The 19,532-nt window shown below is 27.9% G+C and overlaps 4 protein-coding genes across 9 annotated transcripts; 2 read left to right on the top strand and 2 right to left on the bottom strand.

The window, feature by feature from the left end:
- The first annotated feature begins 32 nt into the window (after positions 1-32).
- LOC127073068 (venom carboxylesterase-6-like) lies at positions 33-3,172 on the top strand. The gene is made up of 8 exons (XM_051014099.1): positions 33-615; positions 835-1,141; positions 1,230-1,427; positions 1,529-1,707; positions 1,779-1,944; positions 2,027-2,362; positions 2,446-2,572; positions 2,753-3,172. Exons 1-8 carry the CDS (start codon positions 385-387, stop codon positions 2,946-2,948), a joined length of 1,740 nt encoding a protein of 579 aa, XP_050870056.1. The 5' UTR covers positions 33-384; the 3' UTR covers positions 2,949-3,172.
- A 790-nt stretch (positions 3,173-3,962) lies between these two features.
- On the bottom strand, positions 3,963-5,919 carry LOC127073071 (transport and Golgi organization protein 11). Of its 5 annotated transcripts, XM_051014106.1 has the most exons (6): positions 5,784-5,802; positions 5,509-5,705; positions 4,965-5,206; positions 4,804-4,898; positions 4,563-4,711; positions 3,963-4,447 (listed from the first exon to the last, which is right to left on the bottom strand). In XM_051014106.1, the coding sequence occupies exons 2-6, from the start codon at positions 5,520-5,522 to the stop codon at positions 4,237-4,239; spliced, it is 711 nt and encodes a 236-aa protein (XP_050870063.1). In that variant the 5' UTR covers positions 5,523-5,705; positions 5,784-5,802; the 3' UTR covers positions 3,963-4,236. The 5 variants fall into 5 exon arrangements, with proteins under 5 accessions (XP_050870063.1, XP_050870066.1, XP_050870065.1 ...); XM_051014109.1 differs by lacking the exon at positions 5,509-5,705 and having other exon boundaries at positions 4,965-5,195; positions 5,784-5,919; XM_051014108.1 differs by lacking the exon at positions 5,509-5,705 and having other exon boundaries at positions 5,784-5,913.
- An 80-nt stretch (positions 5,920-5,999) lies between these two features.
- LOC127073064 (DNA polymerase alpha catalytic subunit-like) lies at positions 6,000-12,946 on the top strand. Of its 2 annotated transcripts, XM_051014092.1 has the most exons (19): positions 6,000-7,002; positions 7,087-7,448; positions 7,514-7,927; positions 7,997-8,353; positions 8,476-8,686; positions 8,774-9,042; positions 9,176-9,292; positions 9,369-9,552; positions 9,632-9,760; positions 9,853-10,028; positions 10,145-10,385; positions 10,465-10,604; positions 10,707-10,912; positions 10,982-11,243; positions 11,322-11,496; positions 11,901-12,070; positions 12,232-12,483; positions 12,572-12,647; positions 12,732-12,946. In XM_051014092.1, the coding sequence occupies exons 1-19, from the start codon at positions 6,318-6,320 to the stop codon at positions 12,935-12,937; spliced, it is 4,632 nt and encodes a 1,543-aa protein (XP_050870049.1). In that variant the 5' UTR covers positions 6,000-6,317; the 3' UTR covers positions 12,938-12,946. The 2 variants fall into 2 exon arrangements, with proteins under 2 accessions (XP_050870049.1, XP_050870048.1); XM_051014091.1 differs by having other exon boundaries at positions 6,000-7,448.
- Positions 12,947-13,037: 91 nt separating this feature from the next.
- Positions 13,038-17,940, bottom strand: LOC127073067 (alpha-(1,6)-fucosyltransferase). Its single transcript, XM_051014098.1, has 6 exons — positions 17,803-17,940; positions 16,063-16,346; positions 15,805-15,978; positions 15,502-15,720; positions 15,349-15,430; positions 13,038-15,280 (listed from the first exon to the last, which is right to left on the bottom strand). Exons 2-6 carry the CDS (start codon positions 16,296-16,298, stop codon positions 14,219-14,221), a joined length of 1,773 nt encoding a protein of 590 aa, XP_050870055.1. The 5' UTR covers positions 16,299-16,346; positions 17,803-17,940; the 3' UTR covers positions 13,038-14,218.
- Positions 17,941-19,532: the final 1,592 nt, after the last annotated feature.

Genomic DNA, 19,532 nt, shown 5'->3' with positions numbered 1-19,532 from the left:
ATACTTGTATGTATTACTTATTTAAATTAAAACATCTGGAAACGTTGGAAGAATAAACATACTTAAATAAAGATAATGAGATAACAGTAGTAGGATCATAATTTTTTTTTGATCGAAAATTTGCATCATTCTCTTATAAAATTTAATTTACCATTTCTGAAGTCGAATATTACGTTAACAATACGAAACGAACGTTAGCAATGTAGAAGATATACTACATAGGAAAGAAGACTTGCATTGCATGATTGCTCATTATATTTAATTAGTGCAATTTAATCTTGATCACCATAATCAATGCAAACATTTATATAGTTTACTGAAGATTTTTTGTGAAACTGATTTAAATAATTATTCGTCATAAAAAACATTAGCAGTGTAAAATTAATGTGCCGAAAGATATACAAATACAATAAAATGATTTCATTAAAGCTATTAATTATTTTGACGATTTTGGGATTAACGGGTATCGTTCATACGGAAGAAATTGCACCCAGAGTTAAAACACCTTCAGGAGGCATCCAAGGTTATTATAAAATATCTGCAAATGGTAGATCTTATGAAGCTTATGAAGGAATTCCTTATGCTATACCTCCTGTAGGAAAATTAAGATTTAAGGTAAAAGTACAAAATCTTTTAAAGAATATTGTTTTTAACTTGTAAACACAATTTTTTTGTTTGTATGACTTTACTTTAAATAATTAAGAATTAAATCTAATGGTCTTCTAAGTACAGTTTAAATATTAGTATCCTCTTTTATACTATTTATAGTTATTTACTATTCATGCAGTTATTTATGATTATAATTTGATCATTTCTTTTTATTTTGATTTATAGCCTCCACAAAAAATCCCAGCATGGCCTGGTGAACTTTTAGCAACTAAATTTGGCTCTTCATGTTTACAATATGAACAGATAATTAATGAATCTGAAGATAGAGTTCAAGGTTCAGAAGATTGTCTTTATTTAAATATTTATGTTCCTACACGTAAACATACAAATTCTAAATTACCACTATTACCTGTAATTTTCTGGATTCATGGTGGGGCCTTCCAATTTGGTAGTGGATCGGATATGGGTGCAAAATTTTTAATGGATCGAGATATTGTATTTGTCACAATAAATTATCGTTTAGGTCTATTAGGTATATTCAATAAAAAATTTAACATTACCACAGATTATCTACTATTTAGTTTTGCTAATGTTTCTACTATAGTAAATATTGTCTACAGGTTTTCTAAGCACAGAAGATGATGTTGTATCAGGCAATATGGGACTCAAGGATCAAAATATGGCACTGAAATGGGTTTTTGAAAACATTGAATGGTTTGGAGGTGATTTTAATAAAATAACATTAGCTGGTCTAAGTGCTGGTGCTGCCAGTGTACATTATCATTATTTATCCCGTTTAAGTTTTGGTCTTTTTCAAGGTATTTATACATTTAGCCAATACTAGATTTTGTATATTTTTTTTCTATGTATATCTTCATGTAATATATATTTGTTTTATATAAATCTTTTTAATATACAGGAGGCATATCTATTAGTGGTACAGCATTTGATTGTTGGGCACAAACTGAAAATTCTTTAGAAAAAGCCAAGAAATTAGGTGCTATAATGGGTTGTCCTACTAGTAATACTCGGGATATGGTACATTGTTTAAGGTATCGACCAGGTCGAACTCTGGTTCATGCAACTAGAGAATTCCAAGTAAGTATCATTTTTGTGTAATAAATAATTTTGTAAAATTATTTTCGAATAATGTAAATTTTTCTTGGTAGCCATGGCTCTATAATCCTTTCACACCATTTGGACCTGTTGTTGAGAAGCATGGAGATGCTCCTTTCATTGATCAATCACCAATAGATATTATTCAAAGTGGTAATGCTCAAGATATTCCATGGATTACAAGCACTACCAGTGAAGAAGGACTTTATCCTGTCGCTCGTAAGTTTGAATAAATATTTGCGTTATTTCAAAATCTATAAAATTCTTTATAAGTGAAATAATCAATGTATAAAATATACAGAGTTTATTGCTGACGATAAATATCTTAAGGAACTTAATGAGAATTGGAATACTATTGCACCTTATTTCCTTGATTTCTATTATACCATACCAAAGAAGAAACAAGTCAAAACAGCTGAACTTATTAGAAAGCATTACTTTGGTTCTAAACAGATTAATAAAACGACTGTTGAATTTTTAATACAAATGGCTGGAGATCGATTTTTCACAGTCGATAGCATAAAAGCTGCAAAAATACAAGCAAAAGTAAATCAACAACCTGTTTGGTACTATTATTATACATACAGAGGTGCACATAGTTTAAGTGAATGCTTTACTAAAAGCAATGAAAACTTTGGTAAGAAAAACGAAAACCGAATTTCGATAGTAAAAATTTTCTCCTATGATATGTTATTTACGTTATTTACATTTTTTTTGTAGGAGTTAGTCATGCTGATGATGCATTCCTTATTTTGGATACTCCTTACTTTAATCCAGCAACAACAAATGATGATATTGATATGCAACAAGAATTAATTGATCTTTGGATTTCTTTTGCCACAAATAAGTGAGTAATTTTTGTTCACAAAAAATTACAATTCATATAGAACAGTAAGAACAATATTCTAGGATATCATAGTTGAAAAAATTATTATGCAACAAATAAAACATAATGATTCGATTGTTGATTCAATAAATAACTGAAGGCCTCTTTTTCTTCTCATTAAATAACATCAAATATTTTCAGTATTCCTCAAATTGGTACAACTAAGTGGATTGAAGTGGATCCATCTCAAGAAGAATTTCGTTTCCTTCACATTGCAGGACCAGGAAAGTATTATATGGATAATAATACTAATTTCAAAAATAAGGATTTCTGGAATAATATCAATTTTGATGAAAATATTTCGAAACGTAAAAAACATATAACAGAAGATCTTTAAAAGATTTTATAATTTCTTTACATATTTATATAATGCAAGAATTAACATATCTTCTATTGAAAGAGAAGTTTTTCTTTTGTCTATGATTATTTCTCTCCATTTATGTAATATTTCAGAAAGTTCAAATATATCTACTTTTGTTAGTGTAGTTTTAATAAACACAAAAATATTATTTCTTTATCTAGAGACACAGCAATGTTACAATTATAAAAATTTATATATTAGAAATATTATGGGAATAAAAATTTTTCAAGAGAAACTAAACAAGATAATTCATTGAACAAATTAATACTATATGCTAAGTTTAATACTTATACATTGATATAAAGAATGCTATTATATTTTAAGAAAAGGAGTAAAAATAAATAGAAATATATATTTCTATATGGAATTGTTATAAAAATGATATCCATCACGTGAAAGATACTGTTTTTATAGAAGTTATAAATATATTTAATATATTGAATAAAAATAATTAAGTAATTTTTTCAACAAGTGTATAAGTGTATAGTCAGATTTTATAAAAGACAAATAATTTTTATATTCTTTACTAATGGTATCCAAACATAAATATATAACGACAGTAGTCTATTATTTATTTAATCATTTACTTTAATATCCCATATTCTCTTACATACTTAATAATTCAAATAAATTCACATAAAATTTAACATGAAAAAATATGCCGAAATACGTACGTCACTTTTATTGAAAAATCTAAATAACACTACTAAATATCTCCAAATCAATAGTTACGTTAAAAAAGATCTATTAATGTGCAATATATATAATCATTTTGTCTATGATACTATCTTACAGATTTTCAAAAACCATTTAATGTCTATCTTGTTTTTGAAACTCATTATAATACGTATATATTCCAGAAATAAATATTAATACGTATCTGAATACGAAGTGCAAAATACACATTTCAATGTTACTTATCTTTTGGCAGTTACACTCCTTTAGCTAGAATAATAATAACTAATATTACAAATAATATCGCTCAACAGATTATTTTACGTCGTTACTTTGTATTACCACTGTTTGCTCTTACATTGCAGTATGAATTTGAAATTAGTATGCATTTAAATTTTTCTAATGGTTTAAAAATAATTAAGTAATGTGTTTCATAATTGTAATGATGATAAATTCTTGCAAGTAGAATAATAAATCTTTGGTTATACAGTTCAAGAGCACAAATAGCTCATATAGAATGCTGTTAAGAGCACCATGGCATGTATGTATGTAAGATGTACTTTTTTCTACATGCAATTAAATAGAATCTTCAATTTCTATTCAACCAAGAAATTGCTTTCAATATGAAATAAGCTAAAGTTAATGTATACAAAATTTTATCTCTTTGTTGCCGTTGTAACATTTCCAATTCAATAGCCATTACTCGACGATTTAGTTTCCCCACTTGACGACGTAAGTGTTGTACTTCTTCACTAGGTGGAAGAGATACATCTACTGAATTGTAGGATGGTGTTTGTTCTCTGAAATATATAATAAAGACGTGTATATTGTGGAACATAAAAATACAACTCTATATAGGCATTCACTTGTTTTTTAGTCATATCTTTAATTTATTTATATAAAAATTATGTATACCTTCCACGCCTAACAATCTGTGTTTCTGTATTAAATTGAGGATGTTGTATTCTAGATGAATCTTTAACTTCACTAGCAAGTAATGTTGGATCTTCTTCATCAACTGCAGGAAAATAGTGATCATCCAGGGTTAAGATTCTTGGTGGTGTCTTAAATGAATGAAGAGATATAAATATATAATGCATATTAAATATTAAGTATTTATTTTTTGCTTTTCTTTATAAAAATTTCTTTTATATACCTGAACTCTAATAATGCTTGGCTCAGGTGGCATTACGGCATTTTCTAAAGTAATTTCTCTTGGCGGAGCTTTTGTACCAATATGTTGTTCCTGACCTGTTTAAATAACAGAAATAAATATAAAATGATATGATTATATAAAAAATATACAGGAATACCTACCTACGACAAGAATCCTATCTGGTACATGCATTTCAAGCTTCTCATTTGAGTTTGCTTGATTCCAAGCAGAACCATTCATCGTAGAAACATCTTCATCTGTATAATCACCACTTACTCGAATACTTTTAGGAACTCTCATTCTTTTATTAACGTCCAAAGTAAAATTAGGATCATAAAAATTGTCAGCTTCTCCGTTAAAACGAGCAGGTATATGAGTTTTTGACATTGTTACTGAAAAATAACTAAATGCAATCATATACAATTTTATAATATATAATATTTAATTAAGAAAATCATCATTACTCATATTTATTCTAATGATATAGATAAAATATATAAAAGAAAGCTTCTTTTTATATAAATTTAATATTTTAATGAATTTCCAAGCTTATATAAATAAAGGAAAGAAATGATAAGTAGTTGTAAGTATATATATGGAAGTACTTTTCCACAAAACACAATGGTTCTTAAACATGTCATATCTAATATTTGCATCATTTTTATTTTATTAAAATGATATTTTTCAAAGTTAATATCAACTTACACACTGTAATACATCGCATACAGACATGAATATTAAAGGTTAAACACTTGCTTTATATATCGAGTATATTTTTTTAATATGTAAATATATAACGAACGATATAACCTTTGATACGATAATCGACAAATCTCTTGCGATTCGTATAACAATAAAGGACAAAGATGTAGATGTATTTTCGTTCTCATCGACGGGGGAAACTAGCAGGAAATGCAATAAGTCGTAGTTGAATCATAGTCAAATTAATATATGTAACATATATCAAATATAAAAGTTACCTTTCTTATTCTTCTGGATCGTTAAATATAAAACATTCAAATGAAGTTAGTTGCAAGTCTCTTTCGATAATATTCATTTGCGATTTATCGAAATCGATGTTATAATCGTCGGACATACCGCGAAAAGTGCGTATTCTTTGTTTGATTCCATGATCCGTTTATATGAAACTATTCAAAACTTCAATAAAAATTCTGTTACTTTTACAACAGTGTCTAATTTGCCTGAATTACTAGATCAATATTGTAATTAAGATGAATACTTAAAGTATTTAATAAGTTTGTCGAAACAAGTGAAAATTATTACGAAGATACAGTAAACAAACGAATAAATTATTACATATATTTTTATTTCGAAAAAATTTAGATTAGATATTCTGTATAAATACTTTGTATATATATTTAGTGCAATAACAAAAAAGTTTAAAAAAAGAAAACTGATTGGAAAACAAATAAATGTATAAAATTCTCAAAAACAATATTATACACTTATCGTTTTTCAAGGATATTTTTGAAGTAACTGGAAGATAAAATAAAATGGAGAAAAAAGAAAAAATATCCAAATCCAAAAAAGATACTTGTGTTATAGACCTAACAACTACTGATGATAAACATGTACAAGCATCAACGAACTCTTGTATTTTACAAACGAAAAAAAGAAAAATTTATAAAAATGAAGCTTCTGTACAACTATGTGTAAAGGAAATCGAATATAAACGTAAATATACTACACTTCAAGATGTGATAAAAAAAGTTAAAATAAATACAATTTCTATGCCTGTTTCTGAAATTACTCAAAAAGCAGATAATACAGTTATAATTATAGATTCAAGCACTAATAATATCAATGTAGAAGATCCAGTATCTAGAAAATCAATAAAAGAAAATGCTAAGAACGAGATAATTTCTGTAATTCCAGCTTTAAATTTGCATGTCAAAAATACTATTTTACATTCTAAATGTAATACAGATAAAAAAGAAATTAATCCTGTAAATCAAACTATAAATTTAGATGATGAAAATATCACTGTATTACATTCTAAATGCAATACAGATAAGAAAGAAATAACTTCTACAACCCCAATTATAAATGTGGATCTTGAAGATATTACTGCATTAAATTCTAAATGCAATACAGATAAGAAAGAAATAACTTCTACAACCCCAATTAGAAATGTGGATCTTGAAGATATTATTGTATTAAATTCTAAATGCAATATAGGTAAAAAAGAAATAAATTCTGTAACTCAAACTACAAATTTGCATGGTGAAGATATTAGTGTATTACATTCTAAATGCAATATAGATAAAAAAGAAATAACTTCTACAACCCCAATTATAAATATGGATCTTGAAGATATCATTGTATTAAATTCTAAATGTAATACAGGCAAAAAAGAAATAAATTCTGTAACTCAAACTACAAATTTGCATGGTGAAGATATTAGTGTATTACATTCTAAATGTAATACAGATAAAAAAGAAATAACTCTGACTACAAATAATTCTGAAAAAAAAGATAAAAGTTCTGTAACTCAAACTATAAATTTGAATGTTGAAGATATTAATGTATTACATTCTTATGAAACAAATTTATGTACTAGTTATGAACAGATAATTGATAATATAGACATTCTAAATGAAGATTTTAGTCAATATTTCAAAGAAGTAAGTTTGTTTTTACGTTGTGTTATATATAAAATGATGATCCATAAAATTATAACTATTTTTAGCCATTTGACATATCTTTTCAAGAATCAAGTAAAGAAGTTGAAGAAAGATTATCAAATACTATGGATATGAAAGATTCACAAAATAAATGTCAACCAATATTGAAAAATTCTAATATATCAAAACAAGATTTTGTACCATCCAATCAATTGAATACTACTAAGCTAGAAGCACAACTAGACAAAATTAAAGTCTTTTCGAATGATATAGATATTTCTCTCCCAATTACTAAAAATTCAAATGGCGAAACAATTAGCCGTTTTTATTGGTGGGATGCATATGAGGATACATATAAACAACAGGGAATTGTTTATTTATTTGGAAAAGTTTATATTGATTCCATTAAAACATGTTATTCTTGTTGTCTATCAATAAAAAATTTGCCAAGGAGAATATATCTTCTACCAACAAAACATGTGTGTAAAATAATACTTCTATTATAAATCAGTTAACAAGTACAATATATTTTCATTTACATTTTATAGTTTATAGATTCATTTGATGCCAATTTAAGATTAACTACTATGGAAGATGTATATAATGAATTTAATGAACTTGCAAATAAATTAGGTATAAAAGAATTTCAAAGTCGTCGGGTTTGGAAAAAGTATGTTTTCAAAGAAGGTGTACAAAATTATACAGAATATTTGGAAATTCTATATCCAGCGATGTATCCAGCTATAGATTCAAATTACAGTGGTTTTGCTATAGAAAAAATTTTAGAGACTACTATAACGCCTCTACAATTATTACTTCTGGAAAAAAATATCAAAGGGCCATGTTGGTTAGATATCAAACATCCTACAAAAGATCTATCTGATACCATTTGGTGCAAAGTAAAAGTATGTTTCTAGTATATATAATACAAAATAATTCACACAGAATATTTAATATATGCATAAATATAAAATATATGTAATTTTATAATTATTTATATTAATATATCTTATTTTTTAAATTTCAGCTGATTTGTACAAATATTAAGAATATTTCTGTTAGTGTTGACTCTCCAAAATTGTCATTGCCACCAATGGTAATTGCTGCATTAAATGTTTGTACATGTCCAGATCCAAAAACTAAACAGAATCAAATACTCATGGTCGTTATTATTTTACAAGATGAATGCCAGATTATCAAAGATGTACCAAAGCCATCTTTTAAACAAACTTTTTGTTGTATGTTTATTTATTTATATATATATATATATACCATAATGTTTATTGTATAATTTAATTGAGAAATACTTTTATATCTTCTTTCAGTGATAACTAAACCAAATGACACTCTATGGCCACATGAAACAGATCAGCAGTTGTCTAATATTTCAAATACTAATATAATAAAATGTGAAAATGAAAGTGTCTTACTAGAAGAATTACTTAGAATAATAGAAGAAGCTGATCCAGATTTATATGTAGGGTATGATTGTAGTTATCAATTTGAATCATTACTACATAGAATGTTTATTTTAAACATTGGTAACTGGAGTAAACTAGGAAAAGTAAAGCATTTTACATATCCTGTTACCAGGGTAAATATTGTAATTTACATTTACTAGAATAAGGTAGAGAAAAAATTCACATATATTCTTTATTTATTTTAAATAATATTGGAATTAATAATTAGATAGTAATGTAAGCAACTATATGACATTATTTTTTTAGCAAAAAACATTTATAAATCGAGCATTATCTGGTCGTCCTGTTTGTGATATAAAAATTATAGCTAAAGAGTTAAACATAAAAAGCAGAAGTTATGATTTACAATCTCTTTGTACAACAGTAGGTATTGAAAATATTTTTATGTGATTATAAAAATAATGTTCTATTCAAATTCATTTGAAATTTTTTATTATAGGTATTAAACAAGAAAAGTAATGAATCCAAGGAAATAAAATCTGAGGATTATTTCTTATATTATACAACAAAAAAAAGGTTAGAAGATCTGATCAAATTAACACTTGCAGACACATTGGATATTCTATCTGTAACATTTAAACTTAATATGATTCCGTTTGCAATAGAACTTACGTGTATATCGGGTAAGTATAATGATTTATATATATAAAACAAATATCTATATATAAAAGATATTAAAATTTTTAATGTAATTTTACTTAGGTACTATTTTATCAAAGATATTAGCAGGAAGCCAAATGGAAAGAAATGAATTTCTTTTATTGCATGCTTTTCATGCAAACGATTATATATTACCAGATTCTTCAAAACTAAACAAAAACATAGAAAGTGGTGAGTTCATTAATAAAAAATTAGTTCATACTCTAATTATATGTTGTAATCATTTAGTTTTATATAACATAAATATGAATTATTAAATATAGAGATATCTGGGAAAAAAATATCAACTCATAAAGGTGGTTTAGTTCTTACTCCAATAAAAGGATTTTATACTACATTGATCTTATTAATGGATTATATCTCTTTATATCCTAGTATAATAATAGAATACAATCTATGCTTCAGTACAATACCTGGAGCAGCATATACTGATTATAAGGTAAAATTCATGAATTCACTGTTTTACAGTGATCTGCATTAAACATTTAAAATTATATTGAATCAAATGGCTAATTAAAATAATATTTAATGTATAATTTGAACTAATATGTACAGGATTTAAAAATGCCAGAATTAAATTCAGAACTTGGAGTTATCCCAAAAGAAATACAAAGACTAACTGAATATAGAAAACAAGTAAAAAAATTAATAACATTACCAGATATTTCACCCAGTCAAAAAATGCAATATAATGCAAAGCAAATAGCCTTAAAGCTTATGGCAAACAGTATATATGGTTGTTTGGGTGCACCACATTGCAGATTTTATGCCAAAGGATTAGCTGCTTTAATTACATGTTCGTTAAAATAATAAATTATTATCGAAATAATAGTGCTTGACAATGTGAATAAATGTAAATAATTTTTTTTTTTTAGCAAAAGGTAGAGAAATTCTATTAAATACAAAACATTTAATTGAAAATATGAAATATGAGATCATTTATGGTGATACTGATTCTATAATGATCAAAACTAATCTTCTTGAGTATAATGAAGTTATTTCTATTGGAGATAAGGTAATTTTATAAAAATATATATAAATCAATACAATTCATTTTTAATATATTTATAATTCGATATTTAAAAAGAAAATTTTTCTGATTATATTTATAAAATAGATCAAAGGGGAAATAAATAAATCTTATAGAAATATAGTACTAGATATTGACACTGTGTTTCAATATTTATTACTTTTTCAAAAAAAGAAATATGCAGCACTTGCAATGAAAAAACTACCAAATGGTCGAATAGAATTATCGCAAATACATAAGGGTATAGAAACAATACGGAAAGATTGGTGTCCATTATCTGTAGAAGTTGGAAAGTAAGTGTATATTTAAATCTTCATAACACAACTAATTTTAAAATAGTTATAATGTCAAATACTTTTCAGAAATATACTGAATAATATTTTTTCTAATCAACCACATGATATGAAAATAAAAGCAATTTACGAAATATTGCAAAATATTTCAAGAACCATTAGAGAAAATCAGATATCTCTATCATCGTTTATAATATCTAAACAACTTTCTAAAAATCTTAATAATTATCATGATGAAGAACAACCACATATACAGGTAGCCACAAGATTATACAAAAGATATGGTAAACTATGGAAAGCTGGAGATACCATATCTTATGTGATATGCCAGGTTTATTTTAATTAATTTTTTATAAATTAATTATTTAATTATAAATTTGTAATTAATATTCAAATAATTTTATTATAGAGTGAAACTGATAAATCGATTACAAACAAATCATATCATATAAACGAACTTAAAGAAAACAAGTCTCTAAAGATTGATATTAATTATTATTTAAAGAAACAGATATTACCTATTGCATTAAGAATTTGTGAACCAATTGCAGAAGTAGATAAGATATTGTTAGCTAAAAATTTAGGTACTCTAACAATGTTTTAAGAACTATGTAGAATTTTGGAGTTTGCTGCTGAAAAGAATATGAGTCTAATAGAACAGTCGAACTCTTGAAATGACTTTATATCACACATTCTTTCCTTATTGGCAGGAAAGATCATATTTATTAATGTGTAACAAGGAGAGAGAAATGTTAAATACTACTTCTTAATCTTAATAACCACTATAAATATGAAAATTTCACAAGTATCTAGTTACTAAGATTCTACTCTATAAACTTCGAGGGTGTCAAAGATGGGAATAGATAGAGTGAGCGAAAAACTCCTGTTGCCTTTATGCCGATTCGGAAGCAAACTCCTAAGCTTTACATAATGTAACATATTTTTCGAACCATCCGGATAATTAATTTTGATTTCTGTTACTAAACAGGTTTGGATAATGCACATGGATATAAAGGGATAGTATGTACATTAAATAATATTGAAAAACAAATAATGATAACTGCAGACAGATTTAAACATTGCAAAGCTTTAACATTCAGATGTATCAATGAAAATTGTCGCAATGAAATTACGATTAAAGATGTAACATCAGAATCTGTGAGTTCTTCTTCTTTTTTTTTTTTTTTTTTTTTTTTTAATCAAAAATCATAAAAGAAATTATTTTTGGATTATATACAATTATAAAATGATTATTTGAAAGTCACATCTAAAATTAATAGATCTGTGTGTAATTTTATATGTATATTTTTTTATTGCAGTCTAATGGTTATCAACTATTTTTGAACACTATTTGTTCTAATAATACTTGTAAAATTCCTTTATGGAAAAATGTAAATGCTATATCTAATGAATTGGTACTTAATATAAGACAGGCCATAAATATGTATTATTCTAATGAGTTGAAATGTAAAAACCCTCTATGTTCTAATGTAACTAAAAGACTTCCAATGTATTTTTATACAATGTATCCCAAATGTGATAAATGTAATGAATCTTTTATATGTAGAAAAGTGAGTATATATTAATTTCGTTATCATAAAAAATACATTATAAAACTAAAAGCAAAGGAATATAGGAACTTTGATCTTTTTGTTACAGTATACTGAAACGGATCTATATGATCAAATATGTTTTTATCATAAAATCTTCGATATTAGTCATTTGCAAAATAAACGTAAGTATATATGTGTATACTTTTTTTTTATATATATAAAATTCGTTATTTATACCAATACTAAAATCGATCTTATTATTTTAGTTTCGCTGGTTGATTATCCAGAGGAAATAATATCAGTATACAACACACTTAAGGATATTGTTAACAAGTATTTGAAGTGTACTTCATATTTAATTGTGAACTTTGATAAAGTTTTTCAAAACAAATTCATAAAATATACAGTGCATGATTCAGATTATGATATTTCTTCAAATGATTATGCTCATATGGACAGTAAACAATTGTAAATGTATTTTATTAATATATATATATATATACATATACATATATATATACATATATGTGTGTGTGTTTGTTTAACTTGCGTATTTTGTAATTTATAAAATATCTTCTCAAAGCTTTAATATTTATTAAAAATCAAATTAAATCTTATAATAATGTAACAAATGTTATTAATGATTGGTATATAATATAAAATATATTACAATATATATAGGGTTTGTGTGCGCGCGCGCGTAATCCTAAATACAAATAGGCCTCTATGGCTCAGCTCGATGTTCGTGAACGTTAAGTATTTTGTTTGTTTTTTATGAAAACCATTTAATGGTTGTAATATTATCAGTTTTAAAGGATCTTCTACGTAAAAAATAATTCTTAGAAATTAGTGTTAATAGAGACATACGAGTCATGTAATACACGAATTGTACATATTCTTACGATATCGCGACTATTTTAACATAAACTGCTAAAAAACGATACAAGATATAATGTTGAAGAAAATTCTATAAAGATGACATTTAATTTTATTTACAAATACTGTTACAACATACGAACTGACCATGGATAAAATTTTTTTAATGTGGTAGTGTATCTTACCATTAGGTTGTCGATTCTGTACCTTGCATGAACGTATTGCACAATGTATTGTTTGTTTTACAATTTCTTATAGTCTTTCAATTTTTATTACATTTTTGTTGCTTATAAGAAATGGGATGAATATATTTCCTTTTTAGTCACTAGAAAAAATTAATATATAATATATAACAAATGCTACTTAAACCTCTGATGAAATTAACAATCATGTTTTTCTATATCAATAAAATTATAACAAAGTTTTCTGTACACTGCTTGCTACATAATGTTTGCTTCAAACATTTTTTTTAAATAACTTTGTTTTATATTGTAAAATTTTTTTTACAATTCATTTTACTTAGTATATTTTTTCTATATTGTCAGTTGTAATAATCATATAATTGTATACAATAATAATTTATTAATGTGTACAATTATATTTTATAACTTTCATAAATACATTCATTTGCAGCAGTGATTGCACATAAGTAAATACAATCAATTTTTCTTTACCCGAATTCGTACATATATAGAATATACAATAACAGACTCCTTTCAGTTGAAAATAGCAAAATATATACATCATGAGTCATACTATCTTTTTTTTATAATATAATTTAATTCAAAGAGTAAACTACAATTCTCTGCAAGCAGTTAATGAAATGTAATAAAATTATTTATGTCTAATTATTTTGTTATTACCAAAATGTGATCTCTTAATTATTTTTATTTTCATGTATCATTATATCCGGATATTTTGGAAAGTCAACAGCATCAACAGGATTTTTCACTTTAAAACTAGGAAATAATCCTGTCATACTGGTCCTAGTGTTATACCCTTTGGAATAGCCATCCCAATGGTTTCCATAAACTTCGATTAAATCACCGGTCTTCAATTCCAATTCGCCATTTTTTCTTGGTTTGTGATCCAAAATAGCTACATGAGGATGTGAATTTTGTCCGCCGTAATAGTAAATATCATCCAATGATGCAAACTTATTGTATGCATCTGGATAATAAGTTTGCATTAATTCATATGCAACTCTACATACTTGCGAACTAAATGTACATACTAAATAATCACATAAGGATAAAAGATGTATATCTATAATTATTCCTTGCAAAGATGAATCTGAATAACGTTTTGATACTGATGCTGTTTCAGCTATTTCTGGGTCGCCAATAATTTTATAATTAGGGTAGCGATTTCTTGCTGTTGTAATTACTTTTGGGTCATCACTAGCCAAAAATACTCGTTTTACATCTGGCTTTATCTCGAGTTCATCAAAATATTGATCTACCTTAGTCATATATTCATCTATATCATGATATGCAGCTTCAGTTCCGACTTTATCGGTTCTACGAACATGAACGCCAACAATAGGTTTCTTGAAACCTAATTTTTCCTTAGCATTATCTAATACTTTTTGCATACTATCCTGGGGCCGCATCAAGTATTTTAATACTTGTCCTACCCACCAAACTAATGGATGGCCATGAAGCTTCTTCAGCCTTTCTGCTATATCTGCTGGTACACTGGGAGGTTGAAATTTTGGTTTAGGATAAACATTATCCACGATTGGCAAGGAAATAACTTGTTTAGAAGAATCACCAGGCCAGTTAGCATGAGATATACCATTTGCAGATAAGCAGGTGTCGCTAAGAGGTTTAAAAACTGATTCCCAACCTTCTTTACGATATCTCCAGCCTTTTGATTTGATTATAAGCGTTCTTTCTGTTCCATAAGCGACCAAAAAACAATAAGTAATATGATGTATCTGTAATTAAATTCTTTGTCACATATATATTCAAATACTATGGTTTTGCTTTATTTTTTATCACTTACCTGGCAACCAAAACCACAGCCTTTATTTAAACTGCATATTAACTTCTTTGCTTTATTACAATCAGTAGGATTTTGTAGATACCTCCATAAACAAATATATGTTAAATGCATAACAGTTCCAGTAGAAATATTTAAAACAATATTCTACCTTACCTAAATCGACTTTGGACAAGATCCGATAATTCTTTTGCCTCTTTTTTCCGCCAGTCATCATGACCATCAGCTTTTGTTAATCTATCTAAATCCATAATAAGAGATTTCTTATGTTCCCAAATGTTATTCATAGTATCTTGAACTTCTTTTTCTTTTTGTTCAAGAGTAAATTCATCTATGTGCTTTTTGAATTTTGTTAATTCAGCACTCATGTAATACCTATAAAAAAATGAAGTAAAAAAACATTATTACAACAATGTTAATCAATTAAATTAAATTTGTTTTTTTAAATAAGGTATATACCACATTTCCTGTACATTATTTCTTATTCTACGACGTAATTCTTCATATTCTAATGAAGGTATATTATGTTTAGATCTAACATGCTGATCTAATAGATCATAATAAATTGAAGCTCTATCGGCTCTTTCTTGTGCAGAGCCCAGATGATCCCCTTGTATAGATTTTGCCCCATCTCTAAAAATTATATTGATTTATATAATACAAAACTGTTATAATATAATGTGTATATATGTATGTATGTATATATATAATACATACCTTAATATAATATTTTTTAGACCGTCATTTTGCTTCTTAAGAATCTCAAAATCATTAATCATTTGTGCCAAACGTTGAGCATTTTCTTTATTCGTAGGATTTCCCTCTTGTGATGATATCGAATTTGTTTTGAAAACATGTAGAACTGATATAATTAATATTAAGAGCCATGTGGCTAGCAAAGCTATTCCTAATTTTCCTAGCCATCCAGGTCTTCCTGACCAAAATGTTGCCATTCTAAATGATTGGAATGAAAATCTTCCATTTATTGCATTTCATCATATCTGTAATCATATTTAATTTGAATTATCTATCAAAATTAGAAATAATTATTATATACATTACATACACTTATATTATACTGTTTTTGTTATCAATTGATAATATTAACAATAATTCTATAAAAGACTAAAAGAAAATGTTTATATAAATATGTGTCATACACAAACACAATTTTCGTTAATGTATCCTCTTCTCTGTGTCAAGATAACTATTAATTATTTATTATCTTTCTGTAGATACGCAATAAATAACACATATAATATAAAAAACCATAATACTGTATAGATATATTAAGTACTTAAGGCAAGTAATTCGTCATAAACATTGGAATGTATTCTCGTAACATAATCACGTAAAAAATCTTGATTATTATAGATTATACTTATCACAAAATTGTTATTAAAAAAATCAATCAAATGTAGAACTTACAATTTTAAGATCAAATGGGTAGTAGCCCGATCATAGTATAATTACTTCCGCTTTTGCGTGCATGACAGCGCCATTACTTTATATCATATGTTATTTTCATCGTTTTTGATAGATTCTACAGATCAAATTTGATTTACCAATATCATTAAATTTCTCCGATATTGAAAATGATTTGACTTTGGAATGCATAATTAGTCAGTACTAATTTATGTCCTTAATTATTTCGATGTCTTTCATAAAAATTGTTACTGTTTTGTATCAATAATTATTGGAATTATAGATAAGAATTATTACTATGAAATATTTGATAAGTAACTTTAGAATCAATTTTTTAATGAGCCTTGTCGCAATAGTTACTACAATTTTTGTAACACATCAGTTTATTCTCAGAAAAATTTATAAAAATTTAGTAAAATGTTATATTTGTTGGTAATTATATTACAAAATAAAAATGATACACAACCAATGTTATTAAATACTCTATATTTATTAACACATGTAGTTTTATATAATCTGTATTAATATTGTGATCAGTTAATTGCACTAACCAATCAGCGAATCAGAAAGACAAATAATCTATTGTACATTCCTAAAAGGAACATGCCTCAGAGTATTTCATTCGTCTAAAAACAACCAATAAGATTATAGTATTCTTAAAGAACCATAATGATAGGTGAACGTTGAACATACGTATAAATGCAAAAGAAAATATTGAGAATCGCGATCTTGTATTTATCTTAAGATGGTTAAGCATGCATATCACTAAAATGATTCTTGTCGATATAAAACGTAAGATATCACATCAATCAATATAAAATTATTTTATGATAAAATAGTAAATAAAGAGAAAATATAATATTTTATAGTTAACGAAGGGAGAAGAAAACAAATGAAAAATCGCGATAAGTATAAAAGGAAAGAGAAAAATTAAAGGTGATTACACATATTGTTTGGCTACTCGGCAAAGAAAGCTTTTTGAACACGGAAATCTGCCCTTCTTCCCCTCACTCCGCGAGTTCTCCCACTTACCCTGAAATCGCGCAGGATCCTTGCGCGCGAAATACGCGTACGCCGGTGTACGGACGTCGTGTGCTGTGCCTCGCTGTACATACCTGTGAATAGTGTATTTTAAGCCTTAGTTTTTAACGAAATGTGTTGTAAGTGAAGAACGCATGCGATACGAAAGGGGGAAGGGAAAATAGGTTAGAAGGAAAGAACAAATTGATCAAGTTTTCTTCGGAACGATTCTTGCATTTATATATATCGAAGGCTGACCGCTTCGCTATAGATCCTTTCCCGCCGAGGTAAAAATTAACATACACACGCGCACGCACACGCATGCACGCACACGCGCGTACACACACACCACACACATACAAAAGAAAAAGAACAGAAAAAATAACGCATCAAATCTTCGCATAATATAAAACACAATAAACCATCCTCGTCATCCTCGTCTCTCTCTCTCTCTCTCTCTCTCTCTCTCTCTCTCACTCTCCCTCTCTCTCCTTTCTACTATTTCAAGTTGGAATTAGCAGTATTACATTCGATCACGGCGACGAATGGAGGATACGAGAGATTTTTACTCAACTTTTCTTGGCCTTCTACTTCATCTTATCGTGCTTCCCCACTGCCTTTCCCTCCTTCCTTCCTCCCTCCCTCCCTCTCTATCTCTCTCTTTTTCTTTCTCTAATTGTTTTTTCAAGTCTTAAGTAAATTGCCTTTCTCCTTGTCGAACGCAAAATTGTGTAGTTTCAGGTTACTTTAGAGATTTTCCACTGTCCTTCTGTCCTTCTCTTTTTCCTCCTGTGCCTTCATCTTGTATCTTTCTTTCGAATCCTACGATTTTCTTCGTTTCGACCAAGCAGAGGTTATATTGCCGTCATTGTGTCGTCACTGCTATTAACGGTCGTATTCGTTACCTGAAACTTTTCCCGGATAAGTAAAGCTGAAGTCGCGTGTATCGCTCTTCGGTCCTCGCTTTTGTATCCCCACTTTTCTCTTTTCCAATTCTCTATTGGGTGTTGTGTATTCCTTGTTGTTTTTGTGCGTGTGTATACTACGCATTCTTGTGTGTTCACATATACGTATATATAAATGTGTCTATATATATATTCATACACAGAATAGCGCTTACGTTACGATACAATCTTTCTCTCTCGACTTCCATCGTTCGTATATCGCGTCTCTGTCGATGTTGTCAAAAAATCCGGCAGTAAGCGCGCGCCACAAAAGAGCAGCAGCTGCCATTGCTGGCTGCGCTGGCTGGCGTTCGCTCGCGTTCAGCAAGCGATCGTAAATATATCGCCCTTGGAGTTGTTCCTTTCTTGTCGATCGTCCTCGTTGTATCGTCCGTGTTGCATAGTCGCTGTTGTTATCATCGTTGTCGTTTTTGTCGTCATCGTCAACTTTACCGTCGTCGTCGTCGTAGTCATAGTCGACGTCGTCATCGTCATTGTCGCCGTTGTCGTTGTTGTGGAAATGACAGGAAAGAGAAAGGGAGAGGGAGAGAGATAGAAAAAGAGAGATGTCACGCATTTAACGCGCCACGCGTGGAACATGTTATTGCGGCAGAAACGTAGCGGACATTGAAGAGAGATCACCATCGTGCGTGGTTCGCCCAAACGCCGGTTCTTCGTTGCGAGCCTAACCTTTCGATTTACGGACGCTCGCTTGTGTGCATTTGCTCGCTCGCTCACTCGTTCGCACGTTCGTTCGCTCGGTCGGTCGTACGTTCGTTCGTTCGTTCGTTCGTTCGT

The sequence above is a fragment of the Vespula vulgaris genome, chromosome 2 (assembly GCF_905475345.1).
Source record: "Vespula vulgaris chromosome 2, iyVesVulg1.1, whole genome shotgun sequence".
Classification (NCBI taxonomy): Eukaryota; Metazoa; Arthropoda; class Insecta; order Hymenoptera; family Vespidae; genus Vespula; species Vespula vulgaris.
The sequence above is the reverse complement of the archived record's forward strand: the minus strand, read 5'-3'. Positions and strand labels throughout refer to the sequence as shown.

Bases quoted from the DNA above. Each gene is read 5' to 3' on its own strand.
- LOC127073068 (XM_051014099.1), top strand. From the start codon at position 385: ATGTGCCGAAAGATATACAAATACAATAAAATGATTTCATTAAAGCTA. The intron at 1,142-1,229 runs GTATATTCAATA...TATTGTCTACAG, and splicing joins TTATCGTTTAGGTCTATTAG to GTTTTCTAAGCACAGAAGAT. The intron at 1,428-1,528 runs GTATTTATACAT...TTTAATATACAG, and splicing joins AAGTTTTGGTCTTTTTCAAG to GAGGCATATCTATTAGTGGT.
- LOC127073067 (XM_051014098.1), bottom strand. From the start codon at position 16,298: ATGGCAACATTTTGGTCAGGAAGACCTGGATGGCTAGGAAAATTAGGA. The intron at 15,979-16,062 runs GTATGTATTATA...TATAATTTTTAG, and splicing joins CTAAAAAATATTATATTAAG to AGATGGGGCAAAATCTATAC. The intron at 15,721-15,804 runs GTATATACCTTA...ATTTTTTTATAG, and splicing joins AATAATGTACAGGAAATGTG to GTATTACATGAGTGCTGAAT.
- LOC127073064 (XM_051014091.1), top strand. From the start codon at position 6,318: ATGGAGAAAAAAGAAAAAATATCCAAATCCAAAAAAGATACTTGTGTT. The intron at 9,293-9,368 runs GTAGGTATTGAA...TTTTTATTATAG, and splicing joins TACAATCTCTTTGTACAACA to GTATTAAACAAGAAAAGTAA. The intron at 10,029-10,144 runs GTAAAATTCATG...TAATATGTACAG, and splicing joins CAGCATATACTGATTATAAG to GATTTAAAAATGCCAGAATT.
- LOC127073071 (XM_051014105.1), bottom strand. From the start codon at position 5,693: ATGAGAACGAAAATACATCTACATCTTTGTCCTTTATTGTTATACGAA. The intron at 4,712-4,803 runs GTATATAAAAGA...CATTCATTTAAG, and splicing joins CAAGCATTATTAGAGTTCAG to ACACCACCAAGAATCTTAAC. The intron at 4,448-4,562 runs GTATACATAATT...TATATATTTCAG, and splicing joins CAGATTGTTAGGCGTGGAAG to AGAACAAACACCATCCTACA.